A 27,737-nucleotide genomic window follows, 5' to 3' on the forward strand; every position below is an offset into this window, starting at 1 on the left:
AAATATTCCAAGGAGTGAAAGAGAAGGATGTGTTTTATGGCAATTTTCAGAATGTGGCAAGTTAATTGGACATCTGGGCAATGCAATACAAATATTTATTGTGATTGCATGACCTGTCGTGCTTATTGTAAAATGGGCTGATGCGTGTTTTCCATCAAAAAAGCTGATCTAAAGCATTGCCATTACAAAAGAATTCTTTGTAGGAGGACATGCAGAAGCTGCTTTCATTAGGAGTTTACTGCTCTTTAGTGTGCTGGATGCTGAGTCCTCGCTGCTGCCCCTCTGGTGACATTAGAAGCGTCCTTTCACTCTTGCTGCAGGGAATTGGGTTTGAGCTCAGATGTTTTTCTCTCTCTTCTGTAACTCTTGAGACTTAACCATGCTAAGCAAGTGAAAATTGGACTTCTGAGTTTATAAAGCTATTTTGCCATGTGTGGAAAGACACAATAAAATGGCTGTAAGCTTTAACTGCTGGTAAAGAAATCGGTCTTCATTCTCAAGTGCAGATTGGAAGTATGAGGTGAAGTCTGTATCTGCCAAGGGGTGGGTTGCTCATGACGGGGGAAAAAAGAGGGATGTGCTACCAAAACCAATGAGCTGCTGAGTCATCCCAGTAGGGCTGTGGTCTTCCAGCAATCATACTACAGGGAGGTTGTAGCAAGCAAATTTACCCCAGGCTCCTGTTTGCTGCTACTGCCTTGTACTGGCCCTTCTGTTGTCCAGTCCAGGACTTCAGCAGTCTAAAAATGACCCATGCAGAGTGGCACCACTCAGGTGGGGCTCAGTGTAGTCCCGGTGCTCAGGGACTGCAGGTTCATCTTTGCATTTGCTTGGTCTTGGCAGCATGGTGTGTAATGCAGGGTATTTTTTTTTTTGGTTCCTTTTTACTTTAAAGGTGGTACATTTGTTGTTGTTTTTGCTGTTGGTTTTTTTTTTGTTGTTGTTGTTGTTGTTTAATTTAATGCTTCACCTTTTCTAGGAAAGGCCACATCATTTTTAAAGAAAATGACATTTAATTGGTGTTTTTATTTGGCATTTGACATAGGGTTAAAGTCTACTTTTTTACAGGATGCTCTGGAGGTTGGCAAGACACTAAATCCTAAATAGAGTCTCATTCCCAAATGTAGGGGGTTTATTTTTATCAGGATCTGTGGGCCTGTGTTGTTATCACTATTGATCTTGAATTTCTGTGTACAGAGGGGAGAAATCTGTATCACATCCACGCATACATCTTCAGAGGGCTGGGGCAGAGTACATATGGTATCCCAGGGTGAGCAGGGGCAAGACTCTTTGCAGTTGCAGTGTCCTAAAATTAAACTTTTTAGAAGCTATAATAGGGACAAAACCCTACTTAAAGTCAGAAATCTGTGTTCTTTAGCACCTTCCTCACCTAATACTTTCAAAGTCTGCCTTAAACATTAATTAAATTAAACTGTACAGCCCTCTGGGAATCAGTAGGTATACGTTTAACACATGGGTAAAAGTTAAATTTTTTGGTTGATGCCATGCACAGCCTTCTGCTAAATGACTATATGACTCCATCAGAAACATTTGGATCACTGAGCCACCAGCCTGGGATTTTGTGGAGCTTTTTCAAGCCGCCACCAGAACTGGAGTGGGTGAAAATGGGTGTTTGCAGTGCTCAACCTGTACAGCACGTGAACCAACAGAACTCCTTCAGGAAACAACCTGAAACACATTTGGGGCTGACAGATTCCCAGGTATCCCTGAACATGCTCTCATTTTCACCTGCAAATTTTAAACAGCCAGTAAGGTGAACTTGGTCATGTCAGGAGATTGCTGCAGAGAGACTGCACATGCACTTTAGGTCTGATGTCTCCAGAACATGCTGGACATGCTGCCCATGTGCTGGCTGGCTGTGAAGTGGATTTACAGGCACTGAAGTGCATCCTGGGTGCACTGAAAGCAAAATATATATATGCCGCACAGCACATGTGACTGTCTGTGCAGAGCTCCTTGGAAGGAAACAAGGAAGCTCTACATGTGCACGTTATTTTATCTTTTGGGGATGTGCACTACATGGTTATTCTCCCATTTGTCAGTGACAGCTGAGGTATGAGCCTGCTCCCATCAGGCTGTTATAAAACTACCTGCCATGCCATACTAGATCTGATCTTTGAGTTATGGGAGAACAAGGGCTAGAAACACAGCGATTATTTGCACGGATGAGGTCAGAGCTCGTTTTCTGCTGTCCTCATCCCATTGAATGTCAGCTGAAACTTATGCTTTGCAGATAAAACACTGGATGCTTTTGCAGGAAGTCAATTTTTGAAGCTGATGTGGAGCCATTGACTTAAGCTAGCTCAATGTGTTCCCCAGAGGCTTGTATTTCAAAGTGAGGTGGAATAATGCAATGTTTTGCTTGAAACAAAGTAAAATGAAGCTGCTCCTTAGGGCTCTGTCTACTCCCAGGCTGCTCTGCTGCACACTTAGAAAGTCTACTACTTTGTGAAATTAAAAACACAAATCATATCTGAAAAAACTGAACTTTAACCCAAATCCTGCTGTGGTATTAGAGGAGCAGAGAACATACAACCCACACAGGATAAGCCGTGCTCACTTCATCCAGATGTTAGGATTTCTAAAAGGCTTATGCTATAGCCACTCCCATGGTCCATATGCACTGTGCACTGATTAATCTTTAGGGTATTTCACCAAATAAAAATGCAAGAGATCTGGATTAAGCTGATCTGATAGCCTAAGGAGCTGTTCCTCATGCCTGACCAATTGGTTTAATTCCTGAAAAATAATACCTGCTGGGCAAAATGAAAGGAGGGAGGTGATGTTACCCCCTTTTGAAAGACGTGCCAAGAAACACTGGGTAGTTGGTCCATTTTCATCTTGACTGACCCACTAGTGGCCAGTTCTGTTATTCCACCTCCTGCAGAACCCAGCATCTGATGTTTCAGAATTAAAATCAACAAATAAACAAAAACAAGAAGGGGAAAAAATATTAAAAATAAATAAATAAATAAAAAGGAAATAAAGCCCCAAACTAGTTTATCTCCATATCCATTGTCAGCGCCCTGAGACAAAATCCTTCCTGATCGCTATCTCGGTGGAAAGTGAATCTGCAAATACCCTCATCTGTTTTTGCCAGTAAGACACCTTCAATGCCACTGTGTCCCATGACCAAGCTATCTCAGGCAGGATCTTGGCTGTGGCCTGTTACACAATTTATAGCAGCTCAGCTAGGTCAACAATAAGTGCTTTGAAAATTCACACCTTTTTCATGCTTGGTCTGCAGATTCCTGACAAAATTTCCTGTTTTAATTCAATTGAATCCTGACATTTAATTTCCTGTATGTTTACTGTTCTTTCTATCAAGCAAAAGGCAAATCCGAATACTGCATGCTGATGGAAAGACCTTGTGCACACTAGTTATCAGCTCTAGGCTACGTGAGAGTAAGGCTATTTTTAAACAAGACTACCATCTCACCTTCTAATTTTGAAAGGTTTCAAAGAGCTATGTATTCGCTACAGTGCTAATGGAAAGCAAAGATACAATTCTTTGCTTTTTCAGCATTGTGTGTGACCTGTACCAACCTCCATGTACCTGTGGGGCTGTTGCAGTGATACACCATGGCAGCAGCAGTGGTGAATCTGGAGACATGCTAAGGCAGTACACTAATTGTAGAGTCTTTTTTTTTTTTTTTTTGATAGCTTCATCTCATGACTTGCAAACCAGCACGGATTCATTTATTTATTTATTTATTTATTTTAATAGGAAAAACCTGGAGCTTTTCTGGAAATTATTCTAGTGCTATCCCTGTTACTACTGCTTCTCTCCTTCCCTTCTGAAATGCAAACAGATGGATTTGAATGGATGCTGGCATAAGCAGTGCCACTAGTGTAAAAAACAGAAATGCCTTGCTCGTGTCCTAGTTTGCGTTGCATAAATGGGCAGCATCATATCTCCAAAGCTTCTTTCTCCTGGGTGGAATAACCATCCCACACCAGGAATTCTGTGGATTAAGCCACCATTTGCTCATCTTCCTTGTACCCATCCATGGCAGCCTCCCTAGACACCAAACAGCTGAAACCTTGCATGGCCTGGATTTATGTTGTGCCCCTGAAATATATCTGAACTCCACCACTATAGAAACTGGGTCTTTTGTAAATGCATATTTAGAATGTGGTAGGACAACATACGTCCAAAAAAAAAAAAAATGGGAACAGAGGAGAGGACAGAAAAACCTTAATGATCTTCAGGTACTTTAAATAAAATTATTTTAGGCATAAAGCTCAAGTCTTACAGTGACTTAATGACTTGGATGACTTGGGTAAATTTTATGTGTGTATGGAACTGGCTTCTTGGTGCAGAGTTTGAAGTTTATGTACGAGAAGATCTGAACACCAAGGAGCAAGAGAAATTATTTACAAAGATGAAGGCAGCTACAAGCAAAGAAATGAGAAAAAAAATATTTCTAAACTTTTTTTTTTTTTGGAATTGGCAAGTGTTTTGCAGGGAACAGGAGGTTATATACATATCTGAGGCCTCTATCAAATGATAAACCATCTTCAAGAGCTCTCTTTCCCCTTAGTGTACTTCTGCAGGTAAATACTAATCTGTATGTGGTCACCACACTACCTAATTTCATAACAGTTTTCAGCCTTACAAATTAGGCATCTGACTGGATATCTACACATGTACGTGTGCACATCCCTAGCACATCATCACAAGAGCTGGAGAAGCAAATCTGTATGTGGTTCTGGCCCCTGGCATTTTAAATTTGTGTCCTTAATCTTGTTCAATAAAACATTCAAGAATGTGTCAACCCCACCCCATTTATATTCACCAGTCAGACCTATACACTTTTCCATCTGGCTTTTACATCTTGTAGTGCTCACATTCAAAAATGTATTTAATAAATTCTGGGAAGCATGCCCTACCCAATCATAATACTTTACCAATTATGCCTGATACACAAACCATTGTATGAAGCAAGCCATAGATACACATTATGTTTTCTTAAACTGAAAGATGTAGTTATGAGGAAGAAGTTTCCTGTTTGGTCTGATTTGGTTTTGTTTCATGTTGTGTAGTCACTATTTCAAAGGGCAGATTTCAGGAGATGTCTGCAAGTGCTGCTGTTCTTATGTAGCAGTACAAAAGGTACATAAGTCACCAAAAGGGTAAAGCATACTGATACATTGACTTATCAGCATAACTCTGTATCCTCTTATTATGCAGTACGTACCAAAACAGGCATGATCACAGTCACTATGACGTAAACGTAACTTCAGATCTTCACCAAGATTCCTTAGAAAAGCTGATGTGACGACAGAGGAATGTGCACTGCTCAATATTTTCTGTTCTGTGCTCCCATGTTTAGAGTATTCGTTAGGCTACAGTAGTGTATCTTTATAATATAAGTGATTTTCCTTACCAGAAATAATGGAGTCATTCAAGACTTCTTCATCCTGATAAAAAACAGAGTCTTCCTTGAGCTCTGAGTTCATGATCATGTTTTCTTTGTTCTCATCAGACTCTTTAACTGAGTTACGCTTATTTTCTGAGTCACTGCTATAACCCAGTGAGTTCTCCTTTTCTTTGTTGCGCTCCATGCTAGACGTTCTGGATGGACGGACATCCACTCTTTTTTTTGGAGAGCCTTTGCTTTCTCTTCCGTGGAAGCTGTGGGTGGAAGGTGCAGAGCCCAGTTTTTACAAAAGACTGGTTTATTGCCACAGTAGGAACTTATCATTATAAGAGACTGACCAGAATGGCCTGTAGCTCGTTAAGGCCAAAGCAGAGATTTCAGCATGGAACAACAAGGAATAGCACCCTTAACACTGTGTTGACAATGTTTATTATGGATCTACTTTCCTATCTTTATCAGAAAAATAAGTTGCAGAAAGGTAGAGACTAATATGCCTTTAATATATAACCATGTGCTATACTGTACTGATTTAAAAAAAAAAAAAAAAAAAAAAAAGACAATATCCTCACTGTAAAACATAAAAGGCATAAAATATTACCATTCTGATATTTTATGATATTTTACAATCATGACAAAGGTTTAACAGGGCCTAGAAATGATATTGTATGAATCTATTCCCCATGACTACAGCTGCTATGGAGCTGAGAAATGTTACCAACTTAGCTCCAAAGCTCTGTTGGAAAAGGTTATCTCTGTCCTCCTCTAATACAGAGGAGGGTTTATAATGAAAACCAGATAAAACACCTGACATAGTCCCATACAAGCATTTGTATTAGGAAATGCATACCGTGTATGTTCGTGTATAAGCCAAGAGACATAGTGAAATAGCATTTCTCATCTGTAGAGTACTCATATTTATAGCACTCTTTGCCTTAGCTATCTAACTTGTTGTCTCATGGGGAGGGTTTCTTTGCAGTAGGTCAAGGATTACCAAATAATTCTACCTGTTGAAAACCACCTTCCATGTCACGGTAGCCTCTTCATAAAGGAAGAACATACTTTAAAGTAATTGCCAAATCAAGCCCTTTAACCAGGGATAGATGTTCAAAGTAATGACTTCAGGAAGAAAACAGACCCAAGCCGTAGGATAGATAAAATGCTAATAACAGGGGAAGGACATTTACCAAGAAAAATGATTTAGTGGAATGACTCTCCCCATGCACCCGTGTAGCCAAAAGGCTTCAGGTACCTGTCCTGCCGGTGTTTGGTGGCCAGAGCCCTGTGCAGTTCTTCAATGACTCTGCTGGGAGGTAAAGGCAGGTGGACGGCAGCCAGGTGAGGGGAGCCAGTCGGTGTTGTTACCTGTCCTCTGACATGGGGATCAGAGCTTTTCTGGCCAGAGGGATGGAAGAGAGCAGCTTGTCCTGAGATTTGGGAGGAACCGACAATTACGTAATTCTTCAGGATAGTGGAAGGAGGAGATTTCATGGCTGGGTCATCCGTGTCGCTTCCTGCTGGCAAAACACGAGGATAAGAGGTCATACAATGCTGCTTGTGTTTTGGCGCATAAAGCTGGCACTGAAATTAATTCTTCTGTTGAACAGAAGAAAATGGTGATGTTTCCTTCTTGCTAAGAGGTAACTGGCTAAGCTGATTAACCATCTGAATTCAAAAGGCTCGTGCTGCACAAATATAGATCTTTGATCTAGAAAAATAAATGCTTTTCCCATTCCCTCTCATTCCCCACACAGATTCTTCTTTTTTCCAGCCCATCATTGCATTCTTGATCATCAGTACTGTTCCTCCTAACCACCAACTGCCTGTGCTGCGGCGGCTTCCCAATCTAGCGCTTTCTCTGCTGGCCTCTGGCAGACGGTATTAAAATTTATGCACTGTGGTTCTCAGTCAGGACAAAATGTACCACTGTCTATTATCTGCTCCTCTGTGATTGCTGTGCAGCTTAGACCTCTGTCTTTCATATGCCAGTTGAGGAAATGCCAAAATTATTATAGTATAACGTTTGCCTAACAAAACTTGCCAAATGAAATCCAAATGATAGATGGCATACTGAGCACTAAGAAGAGAAAACAAAGGGTAAAGCCAGCTAATATATAATTTTTACCCTCTAGATTCAGGTTTTTATGCTGCATAAGCATTTTATTGGAAATTAGACTTCGTTAGATACATTTCTCTAGCACCCAAGTCCAAAGTGGACATTTCTCTCATTGTAAGTTTGATAGCTTTCCTTTCTTAAGAATACTTGGCCTGAAAAAATGCCAATTAGTATTTCTGTTCTACATGTTTTTTCCCCATTTTCCATATAACCCAGGCCCAACCTTCTGGTGCATGGCCCTGTTTATTCCAACAGTTCAGTCTGGGTATAGAAAGCCAATGTGACGTCTTCACACAAGAGGGTATTTCTTTTATCTTGTTGCCACCTAGCGTTGTAAATAGGAATTTAAACTGATACAGCCCTGTACAGCCTTTGTACAAACTTGTTTTCACAGAACATGTTTACTATTTTCTCTTTGAGAATGGAGAGTGGAATTTATTGAGGGCGACAGCAAAAGCACAGGTGAGAAGAGAGCTCCTGTAGCCACAACCAGATTCAAACATCAGAAATTTGAGAGTAGCAACACTGGTCTCTTTTTCACATTTGTGGGGTGGAGAGGAGAGCATCCTTCTGCAGGGAGATTTGCATCTATTGTATAATCTCCTTGCTTTTTCTAAGAGAGGTCTAACTCATTATTTTTTTTTATTGGTTTGTTTTTTTGTTTGTTTGTTTGTTTTTGAAGGCATTTTTGCACATTTCTCTTCATCCAACCCAGATCAATGGCAAGAGTTTAATCTCTCTTTTTATACATCTAGCAGGAAGGTAGGGGTCAAGCTGGTCCAAAAGTTACCCTGTTTAAAATCTGAAAAAGCCTGAAAGCACTGGAGGATTTCTCCAAGTGTTTAGGTGCCCAGTGTGCCATGCTTTGGCAGTGAGACACCTTCCCAGCCCAGAGGTGATCAGGGTAGCTTCTATGGCTGGGAGACAGCCAACCTGTGCTAAGAAAAGATGTTTTCTCAGTGTACAATGCAGGTTTGGTTATGTGCTACTGTAGAAACACATAGAAGACATTTATGATCAATTGTTGTCTTTTAAATTGTGGCCTGAGGGGATGAAAGAGCACCTCTTCAATCACTTTCTCCCTCTGCACCATGGGAGAGGCTTGCAGTGTTTTCTCAGAGCAAGAACCCTGGGTTCAGCTCAACCCCAAAGCAGGAAGGGAGGAGACTTTGTTTTATCTTTGTATTTGCTTGTTCCTGGAATGGGCCAAAGGCCAATTTTGTCCTCATTGCAGCTTGGGCCAATATTGAGAGTTTCCCTAAATCACACCTTATTCATCCTAATAACAGCTGTTCAGTGAATAATCTTGCAAAGTGATGTCTTGGCACCTTGCCCTGTTCCCCTCTCTCTGTGATTAATTGGTGCTTGGCTTATTCCTCACTCCTCTGCTAACAGCATCTCTAGCATTGTTAAGGGGGGAAAAAATCAAACACAGAAGAGCTTTTCAACCTCTTTGTCTTGCTGTTCTTTTTATAATAGCTCTTTGTTTCTCTCTCCCCATGCATTTGTATCCCCTTTCACTCACTGACAGTATTTGTTTAGTTTTAACTCACCACTGCCTCCACATCCAAACAAAAATAAATAAACATATAATCACTGTTGAATAAAGGTCTATAGTTACTGGAGTCATTGAGAAAACTGAGTTGTTCTTTGTGGGAAATTTAGATGAGGATGAAATACTAAAACTTAGGATATCCTGGATGGCAGAGGAAGTGCTTAGGGACTGTAAAGTGCCTGGTGGTTCTGTAATGTTGTTACCCTCTATAGGTTAGTTTTTCTGAATCTTAGGCAGAGCACGGCTCTCTCATCAGCTGAGAAGCAATAAAGAAACATCCTGGTTGTGCTTGTTCACGTTGCAAGATGGAAGAGGCAGGCAACAGCCTGACTCAGAGCAGAGAATGGTGAGGCAATCCGAACAATGGCTCCCAGGAAGCTCTGGTATGATACTCTCATGAATCCAGGTCCTGCTTAAGCTCTTATGGCTTCCAAACATGGTCAAAATAAGGACATTTTCCATATGAAATAAACATCTGTTCCTCAAAAAGACCAAAAGCACTGATATTTTCTATGAGTTCCAGTGGTCACATCAGTGTCCCTCTGATATTTTGTTTCCTGGTGACTTCGAAAACCCTGTTATTTGTGTCAGTGGGATGCAAATCAGGGCTGAGGTAATGGCTGTCATTTAAAAGTCTGAATACCCAAAAGGTTTGGCATTTAGATGTCAAGACTTCATTCTAATTTGCAGTAAGACCCTGTTAACTGCTTTTACCATATGTAGGGGCCCTAAAATTGGAACGCACTAAAATCATATTCACTTTAACACCCTTTCTGTAGTGCCAGAATGTTGGAAAACGTAGTAACGTTGGCAATACGTTAGAAAATCAGGAAACATTCAATGAAGGCTGGCATGGAGGATTGCTTTGTGGGAGCCAGGTATATCACTTATGTGCATCCTGTTTAATTACACCAGATTTTATAGCTTTAGTTTAGGCCTACCCTAGAGAGCAGAACCTGCAGACAGAAACCTCTACAGAGCCTATCAGGTTGAACTGGCTTGTGGCTGTTGTACTGTTATCCAGCGGGATTGTAGGTAATGAAAACATTTAAATCTCCTTGTGTTTTATGGCATATCGATATGAGCATCTGATTCAGCAGATGTTTGCGGTTGGTTTGATTTGTTTTACATGTGTTTAGTGCAATAGACTCCAACTAAATAATCCTCGGGGAGATCCAAATATGTATATATATTTGAAGTACAAAGATCAGTGCATTATCAGGCAGCCAAACTGCTCAGTTCATGAAATTCATTATCGTTCACTACAACCACAACCAGCCGGATTTACAGTAGGCAACAACAGGCTTGCAAAAGGATCTAAGATAAAAAAGAGTATACAGTGCTGTGTAGGTGAACAAAGCGTAAGGAGTGGGGAAGTCTTTCCTGACTGGAAATGACTGACCTGTTACACTCTTGGTGATTTTGGAGATCACCTTAGGCGGTGGAGCTGGGAGCAATGGAGGGCTGGGAAGCTGTGCTGGGTTTCTTTCTGTCCCCTTCTGGGGAGAGTCTGTGGATTCAGAAATGAGTAAGGCTTGTGGACTGTCTTCAGATGCTGGCAGACTGGCATCTTCTAATTCTTCCACGGGTGCTGAAGGTTTCTTGGCTAGCAAGAAGATGAGTAAAATTAATGGAAAGGGAAGTTAATAATACTGATAGGCCAGGAGGCAATGCCAGAAACATTCAGAAAAACAGAACATATGGTACACAGCTAGAAGCACTTATTTACCTTACTGGAAATAATGATTGTGAGAAATAGCCAACTAGCCAAAGCAGGTAAAGAATAAAATGTTCAAAAATATTGAAGAAATGGTAGTTTTGATGTTCCTGAGAAAACTAGTGAGTCTCTCTTACATTCCATTCCTTCCCTTAAGCTTTTTTTCCTTCTCTCTTTTTAATAACAGGGACAGCAAGGGAAAGCAACCTTTGAGAACTGCAATGGATTTTCTTACAGTGGTGTAACTGCAATAAGCACAGTGTTACTGAGTGAGCGCCAGGAACATACAGCCATAGGGCAAAGACTATCAACCCTGTAACATTACATGAAAGCTGGTTTTCCAGTTGCTGTACACGTTTATTTTCACAATTTAGTTTTTATCTTATTTAATATATGACTACAGCTTGCATCCTACTGCACCTGACTCCAGAACTGCTGAGGCTAAAGTTGATAACCAGGAAAAGTCTGTCATAAAAAGATTTACCAGTGGATCTCAGCAACTAGCGCAGAATGGAGAATGGATAAAGTACTTAAGGAAAAATTCAATCACCAAAGCCTTAATTTGAGATGGTGAAGCAGTGCTCATTTCAGGATTGTCTCCTGAAAGATGGCAAAAGCACTTAGCTCTTAAAGTTAGTACAGGCTGAATCACCGAGCAGTTTGTCAAATTGGGCTGGCTGTGATGAGGGCACAGGGGAACAGATCCAGAAAGGCAAGCAGCTGAAGCAGGGTATGGGTGGAATTTCAGTGAAGTTCGGTATTAACATCTTTGAATTCTGATCAGGTACCAGCTGACTCTGGCAGTGCTTAAAGTTACCCAGTGCCTCATGGTTTGACTTTCACACTCTGTACATGTGTACAAAGATCACATGAATATTTGCCATGGCATACACTGGGGCCACAGCCGGGCTTTGAGCAACTCGGGCAGGACCTCCCCAAACAGCACGTCCAACCACCAGGGGCCCAGTAGTGGTCCAGCAGGTGGAGCACTCCTCCAAATGGGGAGATCCATGTTTAAATCTCCCTTCAGCAGGAGATGTGTCCAAACGGTTTGGGCTGGAGAAATGGTAAATCTCGCTCCCTTTAGCAGCCTGGACTGTCAAAGCAAAGTATGTTTCCCTCCAAATCATTCCAGAGCGTCTCCTAAAATCTCACAGAAGTGCGTACCCACAGCTGCCACATCACAAACCTTTTCTTGGCTCGGTTTTATGTCTTGTTTGGAATACAAGCTCTCTCTCAGCATCCTTGTGTTTAGAGTGCATGGGGAGGCACCAGAGCATTTAGACAGTTGGAAACAATAGCATTGGCAAGATAATAGCATTTAATTTGTTGACAAACAGATTAATGAGCGTGCCTAGAAGTGGAGGAACGAGTATTTGTCATTCAAGAAAGACAGGAAAGTGGAATAAATACACATCATTAGAGGGATTCTTGTGAAATTTGGCTTGATAGGAAAGTCTTATGTGATAGTTGCCTAAATTATTAAAGGAAATAATTTTCTCTAAAATATACATTTCTAGGGAAATGCTTTGTTCTAGTCTGACATCAGTTTGTGGTTTTTTGTGCCTGCTGCATAGAAGAGAGAATGTGGAATAGAAGTGAAAAATTAAGTCACTAATAGGTTCCATTATAGAAAGATCAAGAGCTCCAGTAGATGTTAGTAGTGTGACAGGAAAATTAGTCATATTTGGATGTTTTCCCCTGAGCTGAGCGATACTTTCTGCTGGCAGTAATTTCACTGCAATCAGGAGGCCTGCCTGTGCCACGAGGGGCCGTGCAGCACCGAGACAGAGGAGCAGCCGTAGCGGGTCCTTGCCTGTAGAGGAGGCGGATCTGAAACATGCTCGGCCTCTGGCAAACATCTTTTTGTTTCGGAACTGCATCCTGTTCAGAGAACACTATCACAGAAACAAACTGTCATTGTGTGCTGTTGTCTTAAAAAAAAAAAAAAAAAAAAAAAAAAAAAGTCCATTTTACAGTCCCAGCAAAGAACAGTTTGTTTTTATTTTTTTTTCCCATGGTTGTTTTTGGTAATAACGGTGCATTTGACTCAGAGTCTGAGGCAGACCTGAGTCTTGAGTACACAAACCTATTAACACATTTCGTACTGCAGAGGGAATGTTATCCTGCTGAACGTATTCCAAGGGCTCAGCACTAGACTCCTTGGCAGAGTAGCTAATTATTCGTAGAGAGCTGCTTGTCAAAGTGCCGCCTTGCTGGTAGGTAGGATTCATCCCCTTGGGACTGTCCCCATGCCCATTAGCTGGGTCGGGTGGGGAACACTGACCTGGCTCTGCCTAGGCTGTTCTTCTGCGTTAATGAAATGTGAGCTCTACAAATAATCCTTTTTGTTCCCTCCTCTTCCCCTCCTGACCTTCATGCCATGTCATCAGGATGAAATACAGCATATTGGGTATGAAGCAAATGTATTCCCTTTGTTTCTAGCTGGTCAAATATTCATACAAACTTGTAGAAAGACACCTACTGCATTGGAGACCTAGACTGAGCTCAAGGACACAGGTGTTGTAATAAGCTGTGCATTAGGATAAACTTTACAATATACTCCAACAATTTTGAAGACCTTTCTCACCCAATAAGCTCCGTAAGGTAAAATCACTAGACAGAAGTGCTAGGGTGGATAGAGGGATTAAATTAGTACAGAAATTACTTTAAAAGCCGCTGTTGAAGGAGGACTTCCAAAAAATAGGAGTAGTCACAGACCAGGGAGACAGGAGAATGTAATCCTGCTGTTATTTTTTGGAAGCTAGGAAATGATACCTCTGAGGGAGGAAAAGAAATGCAGAAGGAATGAAAGGTTATGCCAGGGAGACAATAAAAAGAACTAGCATTAGAGAGGAACATAAGAAATTGGGATGCTTTGGAAAGCCTCAATACACAATTTAGAATGCAGTGGAAGGTGTATTTTAAGTTACAGTATCAGATTTTAGAGAGGCATAATGTTAAATATATACATATTTAGAGCCATCTTTCCCAGATAGTCTGTCCCAATAACTAGAGCTTCAGAGAGCAATTTGCTCAATGAAACGCTCTAGGAGAGAGTATCGCTGCTAGTAATAGCAGCCTGAGGTATTCTGGTCGAGAACTTGATCTGATTGTTCTAAAACACTGAACGGGAAACAGGAGACAAGTGGGTTTTACCCCAATGAATTTTTAGAGTGATACAAAACCAAACACTCCATAGAGATTGAATAGAAAGGAAACATCATTAAGGGCACGTATTAATAGAAGCTGTGTATGTCTAGTTCTCTATTTTCCTTCTGTTTTAAGAAACAATAGAGGATATATCTCTAGAAGGCTGCATACAGTGCTTTGGGATATTTCTCAATGTGACAACACATAGCTGAAACAACGGCAATAGAATGGAGTTGCTGTGCTTATAAAAAAAATCTTTGTGATGAGCAAACATGAGAATGGGGAGTACCTTTTGGGAGACGGGAGCATTTCTGTTGTCAAATCTATTAAGAGTAGAGTGGAGTGGGGCTAGAAATGGGCCAGAAGAGCAATATTACATAAAAGCAAAAGAGCAAAAATGAACAAAATTGTGAGTCATGGGGATGGAAAGGACTGGAGAAAGAAATGGGAAAGGATAAAACAAAACAAAAAAAAAACCTTTAGAGGATGACTTCCATTCTGAGCAGTTGAAGCATCAGTCTGCCAAATCCAGCAGGTGAGGGGGGATTGGAGAACGTGGCTGGAGGATAGGACACTAAAGAGCATGGGGCATGCGCACATAGGATGGAAAAGAAAAGGCAGTTGGGGAAGGCATAAAAATTGGCCAGAGTGGATGGACAGGAAGATCAGCAAGCACTGCGTGGCACTCCTCACAGCCTAGGATCAAGCGTTATCTTTGGACCTACGCATTTCTTGGTTGTCAGGAAGCACACGGAAACCCTCTCGCTGCTGGGCAATCCCTGGCTGCTCTGGTCCCATTGAACTGCTTCACAGATGAGCTTTGCATGAAAGGAGCTTGGTGTAGTTTATCTGTACTCATGACATCGAACTGCACTTGTATTTACAGTGTAATGGATAGAGCAAGTTGTGCATGGTCGTTGTTTCTCAAGCCAGGACAGGCAACTTCAGTCTTGGCATAGAAGTTTGAGAAGTGTTTTTGAGAGAAGCTTGTTTAATCTTCACAGCAGTCACTGCTAATACCAAAGGGGCACCATGCCAAGATTGGATTGTCTCATAATCCAACTAATCCCATTATGCCAAGCTTTCTGTAGTCCCTCAGTTTGACAGCGGTCTCAAAAAATGACTTATAAAATAATGATTGCTAACCTGGTATGGGGAAGCTGAGCAGAACAAGGTGCTCAGGCTGTCTACCACTGGCATCTATGATTGCTCATGCAGCAGCTCAGCATAAATAAATCTTTTAACATTTTATTATTTTTTAAAATATTTTTATCCAATACCTGCATCTTCTTTCAGCTCATCCAAATGCAGCTCCTCACCAAGGGAGGTCACATTTGTTGTGGCTGCCGTTGTACTCTCTTGCTGCATCTCTTCAGAGTCAAGTGCCTGGCACACAGGAGCTGGAGGGTCACTCTGCGTTGCTCTTGTGGCATCATCACCAGTGCAGGCTTTGCCTTCAGTATCTACAACACCAAATCATTTAATCTTAACTAAACCACGAGCAGTGAAAGGGGATCCCCCCTGCTATCCTCTCTGGAAGAGTGAGTCTCAAAGATGCAAGTAGTTTCAGTAAGTGGTTAGGAGACTGAGATTTGTCATACAGCAGCACCTGATTTCTAAAAGTGCTGAACGTCTGTAATGTAAAGCCATGGACATCAGCCCATCTGGACACAAATATACACCCTGTTTTCTAGATAAGGCATCTTTTTCTGTGGGCACCCAGCAGCCCGGGCAAATGGCCATTGTGCCTGTACAAGAAGGCCACTGTGCTCTGGAAGCACCTGACGTGCAGGAGAGGAGGCAGTTCCTTTCCTGAGCAGAGCTCCCATGTAGCATGGGCACAGGTTGCTCTGACATGTCTGTGTTGTGTCAGGCTCCGTGCACAGCACACTGCCATCCAGCTGCCCCAGCAGTAATCCCGGAGCATCGCAGAGGACAAGGCTGCTAGTATTCCCTACTGACGTGTAGGTTTGAGCACAGCATTAGTTACTCAGTTTTAAAAAGCATGTCTTGTGTGATTGAGCTGATCAGAAATTCAAATCCCTCCTCATGCAGACCTAGAAACTGCTCCCTTTGCTTACTCTGAAGGATTTTTGTGCCAGTGATCCCTGCAGCTGTACGCATCCTGATGACTGAAGCTTTTCTAGCATTCTCCTATTCAGGCAAGATTCCTCAGAATACAAACTACCCTTTTACTGCACAACTCTCTCAGAATTTACAAGATCAACACCACCATAGCAAATCAAAGCAATTACTTCGCATTGTAGCCAGTGCTCCGTGCTGATGGCCACATCTGCTGTCCACCCCTGACCTCCTCCCCTGTATTTCTCAGCCCTAGACACTCTTTCTGGAAGCTCGTGACAGGGCTATGTTTTCTTGCAATGATATCATGACAAGTTTCATGAACATTGATTTAAAACAGCTAGCACTTGTAGCTACCCCTTTTTAATACTATTTGGACAATCTGCAGAGTAATTTATTGCCCTTTTGGGGAAAGGGTATCGGGTTTTGGCCCAGAGATGCTGCGGAAGGGATGCAGTATTTTTGTACGCTGAGCTCACTCAGTCTGCCTCATAATCACGTTTGGTGAAAAGTTACTGTTCTTAAAATAGCCCCTGCAGTAGCACAGTTGCTATGATACAGGGAAGGGGAGGGGGAAAAAGTTCATTGCCTACATTTCAGCTCATTGTGAAGGCAGCCTATACATAATCAGCGGTGTATTAACAGCTGCCTGCGTTACTTGACAGGCAGTCCTTACCTCTCAGTGCACAGCTACATCTGAGTGGTTTTTATGCTCACAATGGGGAGAAATGTTGGGGGAAGCTCCCTAAGTGTGTTCAAGGTAACTCTGCTTCGCACGTTCCTCGCATCCTTCAGACAGGCAAGCTGCTGACAGCTGTGCCACAATAGAGCTGCAGACAGAGACAAGAGCTCCTTCGGATCCCGGTCATGGAAGTGCAGTGACTAATGAAGTAATGACAAGCAGAAGACAGCCCTCTGCTGAGGAACGTCTGAGGCTCTCAGCAGTGATGGTCTCGGTCAAAAGAGAGCAACTTGTGCTTAGATCAAAGTGGACGTGCTGCTTTGATTGGCAGTGGTTCCCAGCTTGATTTTAGAGAGAGTCTGGGAGTGGGAGAAAACACAGACCTCAAATCCCCTGGTAAGGAAAGCAGCAGATAGTCCTGGGAATTGCAAAGTAATCAGAAGAAGCAGGGCTGGGATTTATCTGGGAGGGAATCTCAGTATGCCAGACCCTGCAGCCTGTAACCTAGAGCAAAGCTGTATTTTAGGTCCAGGAGTGTCCAAGGGGCAGCTCGGTGTTTGTGTGAGCAGAGAGGGGGGCAGAAGGGACTCGGCTGCACACCTTGGTCTGCGCAGTGTGTCTGGGCAGCTGCGTTTTGGGGTTGTGCGAGGAGAAGGGGTGACATAACCTGTTGGGATGACTCATCACCAAAGCATGGATGGTGCAATTTCACCCTGGGCTGCTCACAGATTGAGGCAGAGTCTGTGCGAGCTTCATGGTTTGCTCTGAGCCACACAGCCCAGCTCAAAATGCTGCTCGACAGACCTTGCGCTACGAAGCTGGACTGGGACACGGCTGTTGTGAATGCATGCAGCAGGTCTGCACATTTCTCAGGCTACAGCTTTGTCCTGGTTTGGACTGTTAATGAAAGGGAGCAGGAGCCAGGACTCTGGAAGTGGAGTAGAGCCTGATGAAATAGAGGGATTTAGGGATTTACTGTAGTCTTTTTAGCATAGCGTTGCTGCTTTGACAGCTGCAACTTACCGCATAAATGAGGACTTAGCCGTGAAACTGCTGCCACTTCAGCTCTGTCCAAGTAGGGCACTAATCATTTACTGAGAATTATTTGGGTCAATTTTTGATACCAGTTAATAAGCTGCTTCTACTGATAATACAATAAAATAACCCTGGAGATTCACAACACTCCGTGTGAAGAAAAATAACTTGCAGGGAGCTGCAGTGTCCTTCAACTGACTGTCAGCCATGCTTTCCTTTCTGGGCACAGGGTGGTTCTGTAAATTGGTGTGATGTTCACAGGGGCTCTGTGCAGCTTCACTGGAGACAGGTGGGCAGAGGAGCCTGGAGAGTCTGTTTGCAGCTGCCTTTGTGAAAGTGCAGCTTCTCATAATTCCTTTTGTTTTAACTATTTTTATTTTGTTAAAATGATCTTGCAACTTAGCATCCTCTGTGTTCCTCCCAACCAGTTCTTTATGCATACAAAATGTTTATCAACTCATTATTACAGTTTAATGTGCTCTATAGAAGTTTTATTTTACTGCTGTTTCATAATGCTCACATGCCCATGCTTTCAAATTCATAGATTATGGGGAACTTCCATGCCCTTAGCAGATACAGGGTGTATTTTCCTATTGGGTAGTGCTGATGTGCTGACAGGACAACTAATTGTCTAGAATGAGAGACAGAAAGAGCTCAGTGGACAGGAATTAAAAATGAGCCTTCAAAAACCTTCCAGTTTAGAATAAGCTGATGGTTTGATAGATTTTGTAACTTGGACATAAAACTCATTAAAATATATCCAATAAAATAATATGATAATTGCTTTAATGGGAAAAAAAAAAAAAAAAAAACCTGTTTAAAATGCTCTTTTTCTGTTTTTCTGACTCTTCAGTTGTGCAGTTGCACTGCAGCCTAGCATCACTGACTATTGTCCCACAGCCTATTTATAGGCACGGCGTTTGTTTTATACAAAGAAACTCAATTATTAGTTTCAAAGAACATCAACCCGAAAGGGTTGTTAGACATTGGAACAGGCTGCCCAGGGAAGTGGTGGAGTCACTATCCCTGGAAGTCTTTAAAAGACGTTTAGATGTAGAGCTTAGGGATATGGTTTAGTGGGGACTGTTAGCGTTAGGTCAGAGGTTGGACTCGATGATTTTGAGGTCTCTTCCAACCTAGAAATTCTGTGTGATTCTGTGATTTCTATCTACCAGATTGGTCAAACTTAAAAGGCCAGTCTTCATGACAGTGCTTTCTGCTATAGAGTTTACAAAGTAAAGAGGGATTTTTTTAATCTCTGTTTAGGTGGAAGTGGCAATTGGGATGCTGTCCATAACGTTGGGAGCTCACGTGATCTTGCAGAACAGTCACTCAGATCTCTGTGTCCCTTGAGCATCTGCCAGGACTTTGGAGCAGAGCTATACAGAACCACAGACCTTTGTGCGTGTTTCTGACACTTCATCATCTTTCATTCAGTGACTTCTGAACGTGATTTGTACTCAGGAAAACTTTAAAATGGCACTACCAAATGCTTCACTTTTCCCCGTGAATGACAAGCACACAGGATGGCAATATGCTTTGACGTAAACTTTTCTTTTTACTGGGAAGGCTGCTGAAAATGGCAGATTAGTATCATTTAATGAGATTTGGATTCAAGAGGTGTACATGTTAACTTCCCTGCTGAATGCGTCTGTATGTTTAAGTTTATATTTATGCCAGTTTAAGCTGACTTCCTTGGCGGTCAGATTTAGCTAGCTTTAGAGGAATTGCATATGTACCAGCTCACATTCATGCTATGTAAAAATCCAGTGAAGCTGGAGAAGCATTCAAGGTGATAAACCATCAAAAATCAAACTGCATGGACTGATTACAGCAGAAAGGAATCAGAAGAATTCAATATTAAGCACTTTTTATCTTTAATGTGCTTGGATTTAAGATCTTCCTTTTATTTTTTTTTTTTGATTGTTAGTTTTTTTCTTTTGAAGACTTGCATTTCCTATTGCACCAAAAAAGATTTGAGTTTAAAAAAAAAAAAAAAATTTCCTTACCCTGTTCCATCATCTCCAGAAGGCCTTTCTTAATGAGTTCATCCCGACCTTGTCGTGCTGTCATCTTCTTCTCCAGCACTGCAAGAAGTAGTAGCATGACACAGCACCAATTAACAGCAGAGTATTCGTATATCTCAATGAGAAAGCTGTAATGAGGAAATTCCCTCTGGTCTCAACTACTGCGTGCTTGGAAAGAACTGCAGGAAATTCTGGAGGTGCATGGATTGGTCAGCCTGTTTTGTACCCTTCCTGTTGTTAAAGTAGTAAAATCACCCGCACATAGAGCTGAGATTTATGATTTAACCTGCTACCTAATCACATTGAGTACAGAATAACAGGGGTATGAGAGCCTTCGTGCTGTTTGATGCAAGGTGTTAGAGCTGCCTCAGGAGATAGTGTCCTTCATGGTGACACTCCTCAGGGCATCGGGCAAGTGGAGGGAATCGCATCACCCTATCTTAGCACGTGAGTTTGTTTCCTTACTGATCTCCTGGGACATCCCTGGAGACCAGCGAGAGTGCGCAGTGCTGTGTGCTGGGCTCCTCCACTGCAGAGACAGCTGCTTGAGGGAAGGAACTTGACATGCTGCAGCTCCTTCCTGTCACTTTTCATAATGTTATTGTGACCTAAATAATCTTCACCCCAAATAAAAGGGGTGACGATACTTGCAGACATAAAAGTAGCCTATTTGGAGAAGAGACAGCCCATGAAAAGCAGTCTGTATTGAGGCTTGTGCTTCACTCTTATTTTGACCTTTTCTTTTAGATGTATTATATTGCATTACATAGGAAGTCAGCCTGTATGGGCTTTTTCTAGCCTTAATGTCATGAATTCCCAACATGCTGGGATTTCTGAATTAGGTTTAGGTCAGGTCATCGTTAGTGTTTCCTATGTAAGGAAATTTCACCCAAGCTGAGCTTTGCCTTGTGCAGCATCAGACTGTCATTCTCATCGTACCTGCAGAGGTCTGCTTTAGTTTCTCATTCTTCTTTTTCCTCCACTTCCACGGTTTGAAGATCCTGCCCAGTGTTGCCAGTTTGCTGTTTCTCCTCACTGGCGGAGTTCTAATCCCTGAGACCAAGTAGTCAGAACGCATTGCAGGGGACTGCTCCATCTCATCTGGGAAGAGAAGAGAGAGGAAAGCCAGCAGTTAGACAGATGGCTTCAGCAAAAAGGCAGGTGAATGGAGACTCCTCAGCTAACACATATTTGGTCTAGTCGCCAAGTTAAGCACCATAAGACTTTGTCACTGTATTGCTGGAGCCAGCAGCCAGGCTGAGGGATGCCAGCCAGAGGCACTCAGCCTTGCTGGGCCAGCCCAGTGTTTCCTCCTGGCTGCAGCCTTGCACAGCACCCCTCTGGATGCCAAATACTGGAGTATCTCTGCTGCTGCTGTCCCTCAGGGATCTCTCTAGGCTATTAGTGAGGCCCACAGAGAGGGAGATGTACTTAATTTGTACACCCTGTGCTTTATTCCTTCTCTTTCCTGACTTTAACCATGCCTGGGACTCACCAAGGGAGCGGTGTTGCTCTCCTTCCCAAGGGCTGTGTAACTGTGCATTACAGCCTTTTGAAATGTGGGGAGCTGGGTGCTCCAGAGAGCTTTAGTAGGAGCAGTAGAAATTTAACACATCTGCAAATTAGGCCCACGCAAACTCCAGTTAATCACATAAATGTAATGTTCATTTAGAAAACTTTAGACCTTTATGAAAAGCTGAGAGTGTGAGAAAGCTCAGGTCCCCTCTGAATTCCCAGCTTCCATTTCTGTTCTCAGGGTGCAGGATATTCCTGCCTGTTAAATGAACTCTCTTCACATAAGCTAGCACAGAACACACTGACATGTGTGAGCTAATGCTGTTCTATAAGAACAGTTTGTTTGATATGTGCTATGTAAATAAAATCCTACAACTATTGTGCAAATTTATTCCTTGAGGAAGCTAAGGGGAAAATTCTTTCCCTTTTGTCCTGCCAAGCCACAGGAATTTACAGATAATACTTCAGCTGGAAAAGCAATTTAGGTATTTTTAATATTTTGTCTTGAAAATACACTCAAACAATATACAATTGTGAAACAATATGCATGTACATGTATGCTGACTATTCACAGTTGTGTGCTGGCCAGTACCATGAAAGAAAGAAGCCCAGTTCGATTGGTGGTGTTACTGGTGGCTTTATTGAGGTTTGTATTTGAGCACCAGTACAGTGACTGGTAAAAGAAGCTGCGATAAGTTATCAGACATGGAGCTATGAACATATGCACGTTTCCAAGTAATTTCTCTCTGGAACAACATTTATCATAAATCGCTGTATGACTGCAAGATAAAAAACTATATAGCATCTTGTAGGCTTTGTTTTTAAGTCAACAGGGTGAAAATGCTTAAATCACAGCATGGAAGTGGGGATTTCCAAGTAAACAGGAAACAATTTGGGGGAGATTATTAAACACAGCAGGGGAATGAACACATTCCTCCTCTTCCATTTAATTTTGAAAATGTGGGTAAGAGAGATGAATCATTTAGTGGGGGCAAACTGCAAACCTGGCCATGTGAACTACCAGAACAAGAGAAAAGGCTGAAACTTTTTTTTTCTTTCTCTCCCACTGTACATGTTCAGTGAATTTCTCTTTCAATGTAGTGGAATGAGACAAAAGATTATCTAAATTCATAGAGTTTATATTGGGTTTAATTTAGAAAGGCTTTTAAATGTACATAAAAATCTATTTTAGGTTTTGAAATGATTGTGTCTACCCAAGGTGCTATTTATGGTTAGCAGTCTGGAGGTCAATATTAAGAAGTTGAAAAAAGAAACTAGCACAGAGCCTAGCACAGGGGGAGGGCAGTAGCCTACAGAGTACAGTTAGAGTGCCAAGATATCATGCTTCTTCCCTAATTGCATATTCAAAACTAAGAAGTATCACAGAAATAAGCTTTGAAGAAGTAGAGCTGCTCTTGATTATGGAGATGGCAATGAGAATGGAAAATGGCAGAGAAGATCTGCTATTAATTTGCTATTATGATTACTTTAAAGCTGTAATAGAAGCCTCAGAAAATAACATTTGGCCATTGCTTGTGACATCCCTCGAGTGGGAATGGAAATGTTCATAAAATTAGCTCCTCTCAAAAGAGCTGTAGATCAGACTGTAAATCAGAGCCTTGGCCCTGGAAGTTTTTTCAGTGGTGTAGGACAGCCTGAGCTCCACCGTCCCTGTCTGCCTGTGAGGCTGCACTGCTGCAAGAGCGCTTCCTATCATCGCTGGAATTTCTCAAGCATGTAAGTGAAGATTAGAGAAGAATCTGACTTAGAGCAGTACCTTGGCAGGTTGCTGGCCCTGCTGCATTTCATTCAGGATGTAGGTGTCTGCAAAGTGTTTTAGGCATCATCCACACGTAGCATGAGATTGCTTTACCGTTTTTGCCAGATAGGAGGGGATTTAGATGGAACCAAGAAGCCATTCAAACCCAAATCTGCGTGTCCCTAGCAATGTCTGTTATCCCACATATTCCCTTGGGAAAGAGAAGGGGAAGATACTGCAAAGGCGCTAAGAATTCCCTAAATGCCCTGCAGTGGTCAATGCTTCTGTGCTTTCTGCCAGTCTTGTAAGTGGGGCTTCTTCCATGCCCTTCTGTCTTCCATCCCCTTCTGCCCTCTTGGCTCTGGAAATGTAGATTTCTACCTTAGATAGGTCACAGATGAAATACACATCAGTCACCAAAGAGAAGATAGTAGCTAAAACAAATGTTCCGGTGGAGGTTTTCATTGGCTTTTAAAATTTATTAATGCTTTTTCAGATGGTACAGAGAGTTCTTAAGCAAATGGTTTTATCACCTGGTACGTTCTCACCATATGCAGTTCCTACACTGTACATTTGGAGAGATGGACACAAATAAAAATAGACAGAGACACAGTAAGACAGATGTCCTGAAGTCATAAATAACAAGGAAATGGTCTCACTGGCAATAAGAATCACAAGAAAGCCCTTGGAGCTCCTCATTTCTAGTCAGTTCCTTTCTTCTTGGGTGTGGGTTGGCTGCTTGGGAGATGAGGAGTTGACAGCACAAAAAGCAGTTCCCACGTACAGCAGGGAATGCTGAAGGAGCAGGCGCATCTAAATACCAGCCAGCTCCTGCAGCCAGCAAGCTGCCAAGACTTGCCAACCCTCCAACCACTCTGTGAAGTATTCAGCACATTTTTTAATCTGCAGTTGATATTTTAATTATGCTAACTGTTCTGTGGAATAATGCGGTTATTTCTCCCAGAGCCTGATAGCCTGGGGCCAGGCCATGCAATTACATGGAGAATGTCTGCGAAATATAAACAGCCAAGAGCCAAGTCGGGACTCTCCAAATCGGCTGGGAGAAGCGAGCAACAGCTTCACTAGCTGCGTAACGTGGAAGGATGAGGGCCGGGCCTTACACAGGGCTGAGTCAGCACCAGCTTAACCCCCAGCACCCCAGTCCAGGGCAGGGAGGCCAGGCTCAGCTGTCCCACGCTGTCCCCCAAGGACACAGTTCAGCCCTGTGGGGCCAGAGCATTAGCTCTGACTGGCGCTTGTTGGCTTTTTCTATTGAAATTACTTGTGAGTCCCTGGTGTACCCTGCAGAGGGCAAAGGCTCCTGTGCTGGAGCTCCGCATCCAAAACAAACTCCTCATCTATCACACGCCTGTCTGATGAGGCTGGGCAAGCGTTCCTCACGGTGCCAGCTGGGGTGATTTCTACAGCTCCTGACATTGGCCAAGAGTGTGAGTGGTCTGATGTCTGAGACAGCGCCTCAGACAAGGGGAGAGGTTCTGACCCAATGGGCAGTGCTCTGCAGTGCTGCTCTGGGCTGCAGAATAAACAGGCAAGAGAGAAGAAGGAAAGAAAACATGGTATTTGTCGTGTTTGGCTTCAGTGCCTGACCCCTTGGAGTCTGAGCATCTGCAGCTTCTGTCTACTTTGGTAGCAGTTGTGGTTGAACAGTATGTCTGAAAAATGCTCCATTGCTTTCTTCTTTAAAGTGGTGGAGTAGCATAAAAATACCACTCTTCCCGTTCCTCTCTTCTCTATAGGAATTGTGCGTGGACCGTGCAGTGTTCCTGCACATCAGACCTCTCCCATTTACTGATATCAAGTCCTGGCTCTGTTCCATCCAGACTCCTGCAGAACTGGGGCAAGTTTGCTGGGAGTCCTGTGGAGTCTGAGTCCGGGATGTGTGATGGGAGAGTGCCCCAGGCCTGCACACAGCCCTCCTTGGTACTGTGGACATTTTTGGTGCTGAGAGGATGATGCTGGGGTAAAAATAGGTTCAGTCAGTTGAGTCTAACTTCTTGTCTTTTTTGGTAAGCCAAAGAGACTGTCAAATGATGCCTGGGCTGCTGATTACAGCAACTGCAGGCTGTTCTCTGCAGGCTGCAGTGTGGCAGCTGGGCACATCAGGAATGCAGAGCTGGGGTATGCTGACCTTGCCCCGGAGAGGGGCTGGGAGGGACCTGTGAGGCTCTTTTGTGAATACACAAATTGCAACGAGAAGTTTATGGGAAGACGAAGGATGCTGAATTTTAATGTGCTGGGAATTTGTTAACTTCTATTCATGGTAATGGAAGCTGTGCCTTCCTAAATCCCCTGTGTGCACTTCTAGGAGAAGGGCCACTGAAAAATCTGCAACCTGCAGGCAGTTTAAAAATAACACAGCAGAGAGGAGCTGCAGGCAAATTTGTAAGGCAGGCGTGCTCTGTTTTCTGATGTGTTGGTTTGTGATGCAGCTCTGCATGTTGCCCCCTTTATCATTACTGCATCCATCTTTGCAACCAGATGCAAAGTTTAAAAAAAAAGGCAAAAGAGGCTCCCTTTGATCCCCTCCAGAGGGTAGAGACAGAGAGTGGAATCAAAATGACCTTTTCAGCTTCTGCGATAGACATGCCTTTGCCACTGCTAACTCCAGTGCTGCCTAGAGTTCATGTCCCCCTTTATAAAGGATGCTAAGCAGGATGTCACAGGGAGAGCTGAGCTTTCAAAGGGTTCACATCTACTACTGGTCAGTCCTGAATCACGCAGCCCAGACGTTTGTGATGTTAGCCAAGAAACAGCGCTTCTCTACAAAGGTGCTCTGTGCAGAGAACGCTTCTTATCTAGTGAGAGAAACCTGTGGGTGGAAGAAGGCAGAGAGGTTGTCTTGGTTTTAAAGTAAGGATTCTCCTGAGCTCTGGGAGAGAATTAGCAACAGGAATAAGTCCCTTTTCCTTAGTTCAGCATCCTAAAGGCAGGAAGAACTGAGCACAACGACTGAGTCTCCAGTACAGGGGCAAATTGTTTGTGTCTAGAGACTTTGAATACTTCTGTTATGTTCCAGAGAAGCAGAATTCAATCTGACGAGCTTTTTTATTGCAGTTGTTAGATGTTTCCTGTGATGGAGCTCTTCCTTGTGCTAAAAATGTTTTCTGTCACCTGCATTTCTGCAGACACACTCTCTTTGTGAACTCTCTTTGAAAGAAAGCTGCAGTGGAATGTTCCAGTTCGAAAGTTTCTATTTCAGTTTTCTGAACATACAGAGTCTTGATTTTTCCTATTTTGAATGACTATTAGAAATTAGAAATCAGAATTAGAAATGAGAAAAAAGCTTTTGATGAACCTGAAATTTATATAATTTTTGAAGGACTTCGGTTGTATTTAGAGCTGTGAATGTTTCGATGTTGTTTTGCTTTGGTTTGGAAAAAAATTATACTGAATACTTTGTTAAACAGAAAAATTAGTTCCTGATGGTTTATTTCTTTAGAGAAGGCAAGGTGCCTATAGTGCAGCATTGAATGCAGTCATAAGCTCCTTCTGGATGCACAACTGCTGACGTGATACAGATTGCTGCTGTGACGCAGCATATTTGTTACACCATAAAAATATTAAAACAAAGTAGGGAAAATTACAGGACTGAGGTGCACGTTCAGACATTTACCTAGCCAGATTTATAGTTTATGTATGGCCAATAGTGTAAATAGCTTTGGCTTAAATTCTCCTCTCTCTCTTCTCAGAATTGTTATCAGTTACGGAACAACATGCTCATGATTTCACCTCCCCCAACAGTTTAATCCTGAAAGGAGGCAGCTGGATAGTGGGCCAGGTTCAGCCGCATGATGACTTTGTCATTCACTGAGTTACCTTTGGGAAAATCTGCAATACTAAATTTGTGCAGACTTCAGACTCATGGAGATATGTGAAGGCAGGGTGAAAACATGAGAAATGGCAGAAGGGAGCAGAGTCCTTTATGGGCACCCTACCCAAAACAGCTCTGGGTTCAGCCTCCACAGAATACAGGCTTTTCCTGGGCTGTATCACCTTTCTTTTAGCCAAGGAGTGTGAATCCTGATTAGGTTTTTACACTTGCCCACGTGAAAATATAAGTTACTGTTTTTTGCTTTCCACCTTTCATGTGGGCTCCTGCACCCAAGCTTCCTTTTTCACTTCAAACTCAAATGTTTGCCATGTATCCTTGTTCTATCATTTCCACTGCTCTTTAGTATGTTAAATTATGATTTAACATTTTTCTTTAATTGAAAGAGAAGAAAAAAAAAACATAATTTGTGGGTGGTAGGAGGGGGCTGTGCTTGCCAAGGAAGTTGATTTCCATTCTGTCATGCTGTGCTTCCCTTCAAACTATTTGGATTTCAGAACCAGGTTTAGCTGAAATGAATGGGAAACAGATTATGCTTATCAAAGGAAAGAGAGCAGGGAAGTGGCAACTCCAGCTACATCTCTTAGATAAAAATACACTTTATATGCTTGAGATTTGTGATTTCTTCCAGAAGATGTTCCTTCAGGAAGCTGACATATCACCTAACAGCATTACTGCTGTATGAGCCAAGGTGCAAAGAATTAATCAGGAGCCTTTCAGGCTTATGGATCATTGTGTCAAGTCCCAGCAGCACTTCCCATCATTTACAGCACACAGTGTGACATTAGCAGTTCATTAACAAAATAAGTTTTTCAGTGTTTGTATAAAGGAACCGGCAACATGC

General features: G+C 42.5%; 1 protein-coding gene across 1 annotated transcript in view; it reads right to left on the reverse strand.

Annotated features, from left to right (window-relative positions):
- Positions 1-27,737, reverse strand: part of PHACTR3 (phosphatase and actin regulator 3) — a 104,106-nt gene that overhangs the window by 29,238 nt on the left and 47,131 nt on the right. The window contains exons 2-7 of the mRNA XM_082773258.1: positions 20,709-20,870; positions 19,752-19,829; positions 15,224-15,406; positions 10,476-10,679; positions 6,655-6,916; positions 5,412-5,659 (exon numbers count right to left, since the gene is read on the reverse strand). Coding sequence (XP_082629384.1) covers positions 5,412-5,659; positions 6,655-6,916; positions 10,476-10,679; positions 15,224-15,406; positions 19,752-19,829; positions 20,709-20,865 — 1,132 coding nt within the window. The 5' untranslated portion in view covers positions 20,866-20,870. The remainder of the gene's footprint in view (positions 1-5,411; positions 5,660-6,654; positions 6,917-10,475; positions 10,680-15,223; positions 15,407-19,751; positions 19,830-20,708; positions 20,871-27,737) is intronic.

Source organism: Aythya marila (genome assembly GCF_965140915.1).
Source record: "Aythya marila genome assembly, chromosome: 16".
NCBI lineage: Eukaryota > Metazoa > Chordata > Aves > Anseriformes > Anatidae > Aythya > Aythya marila.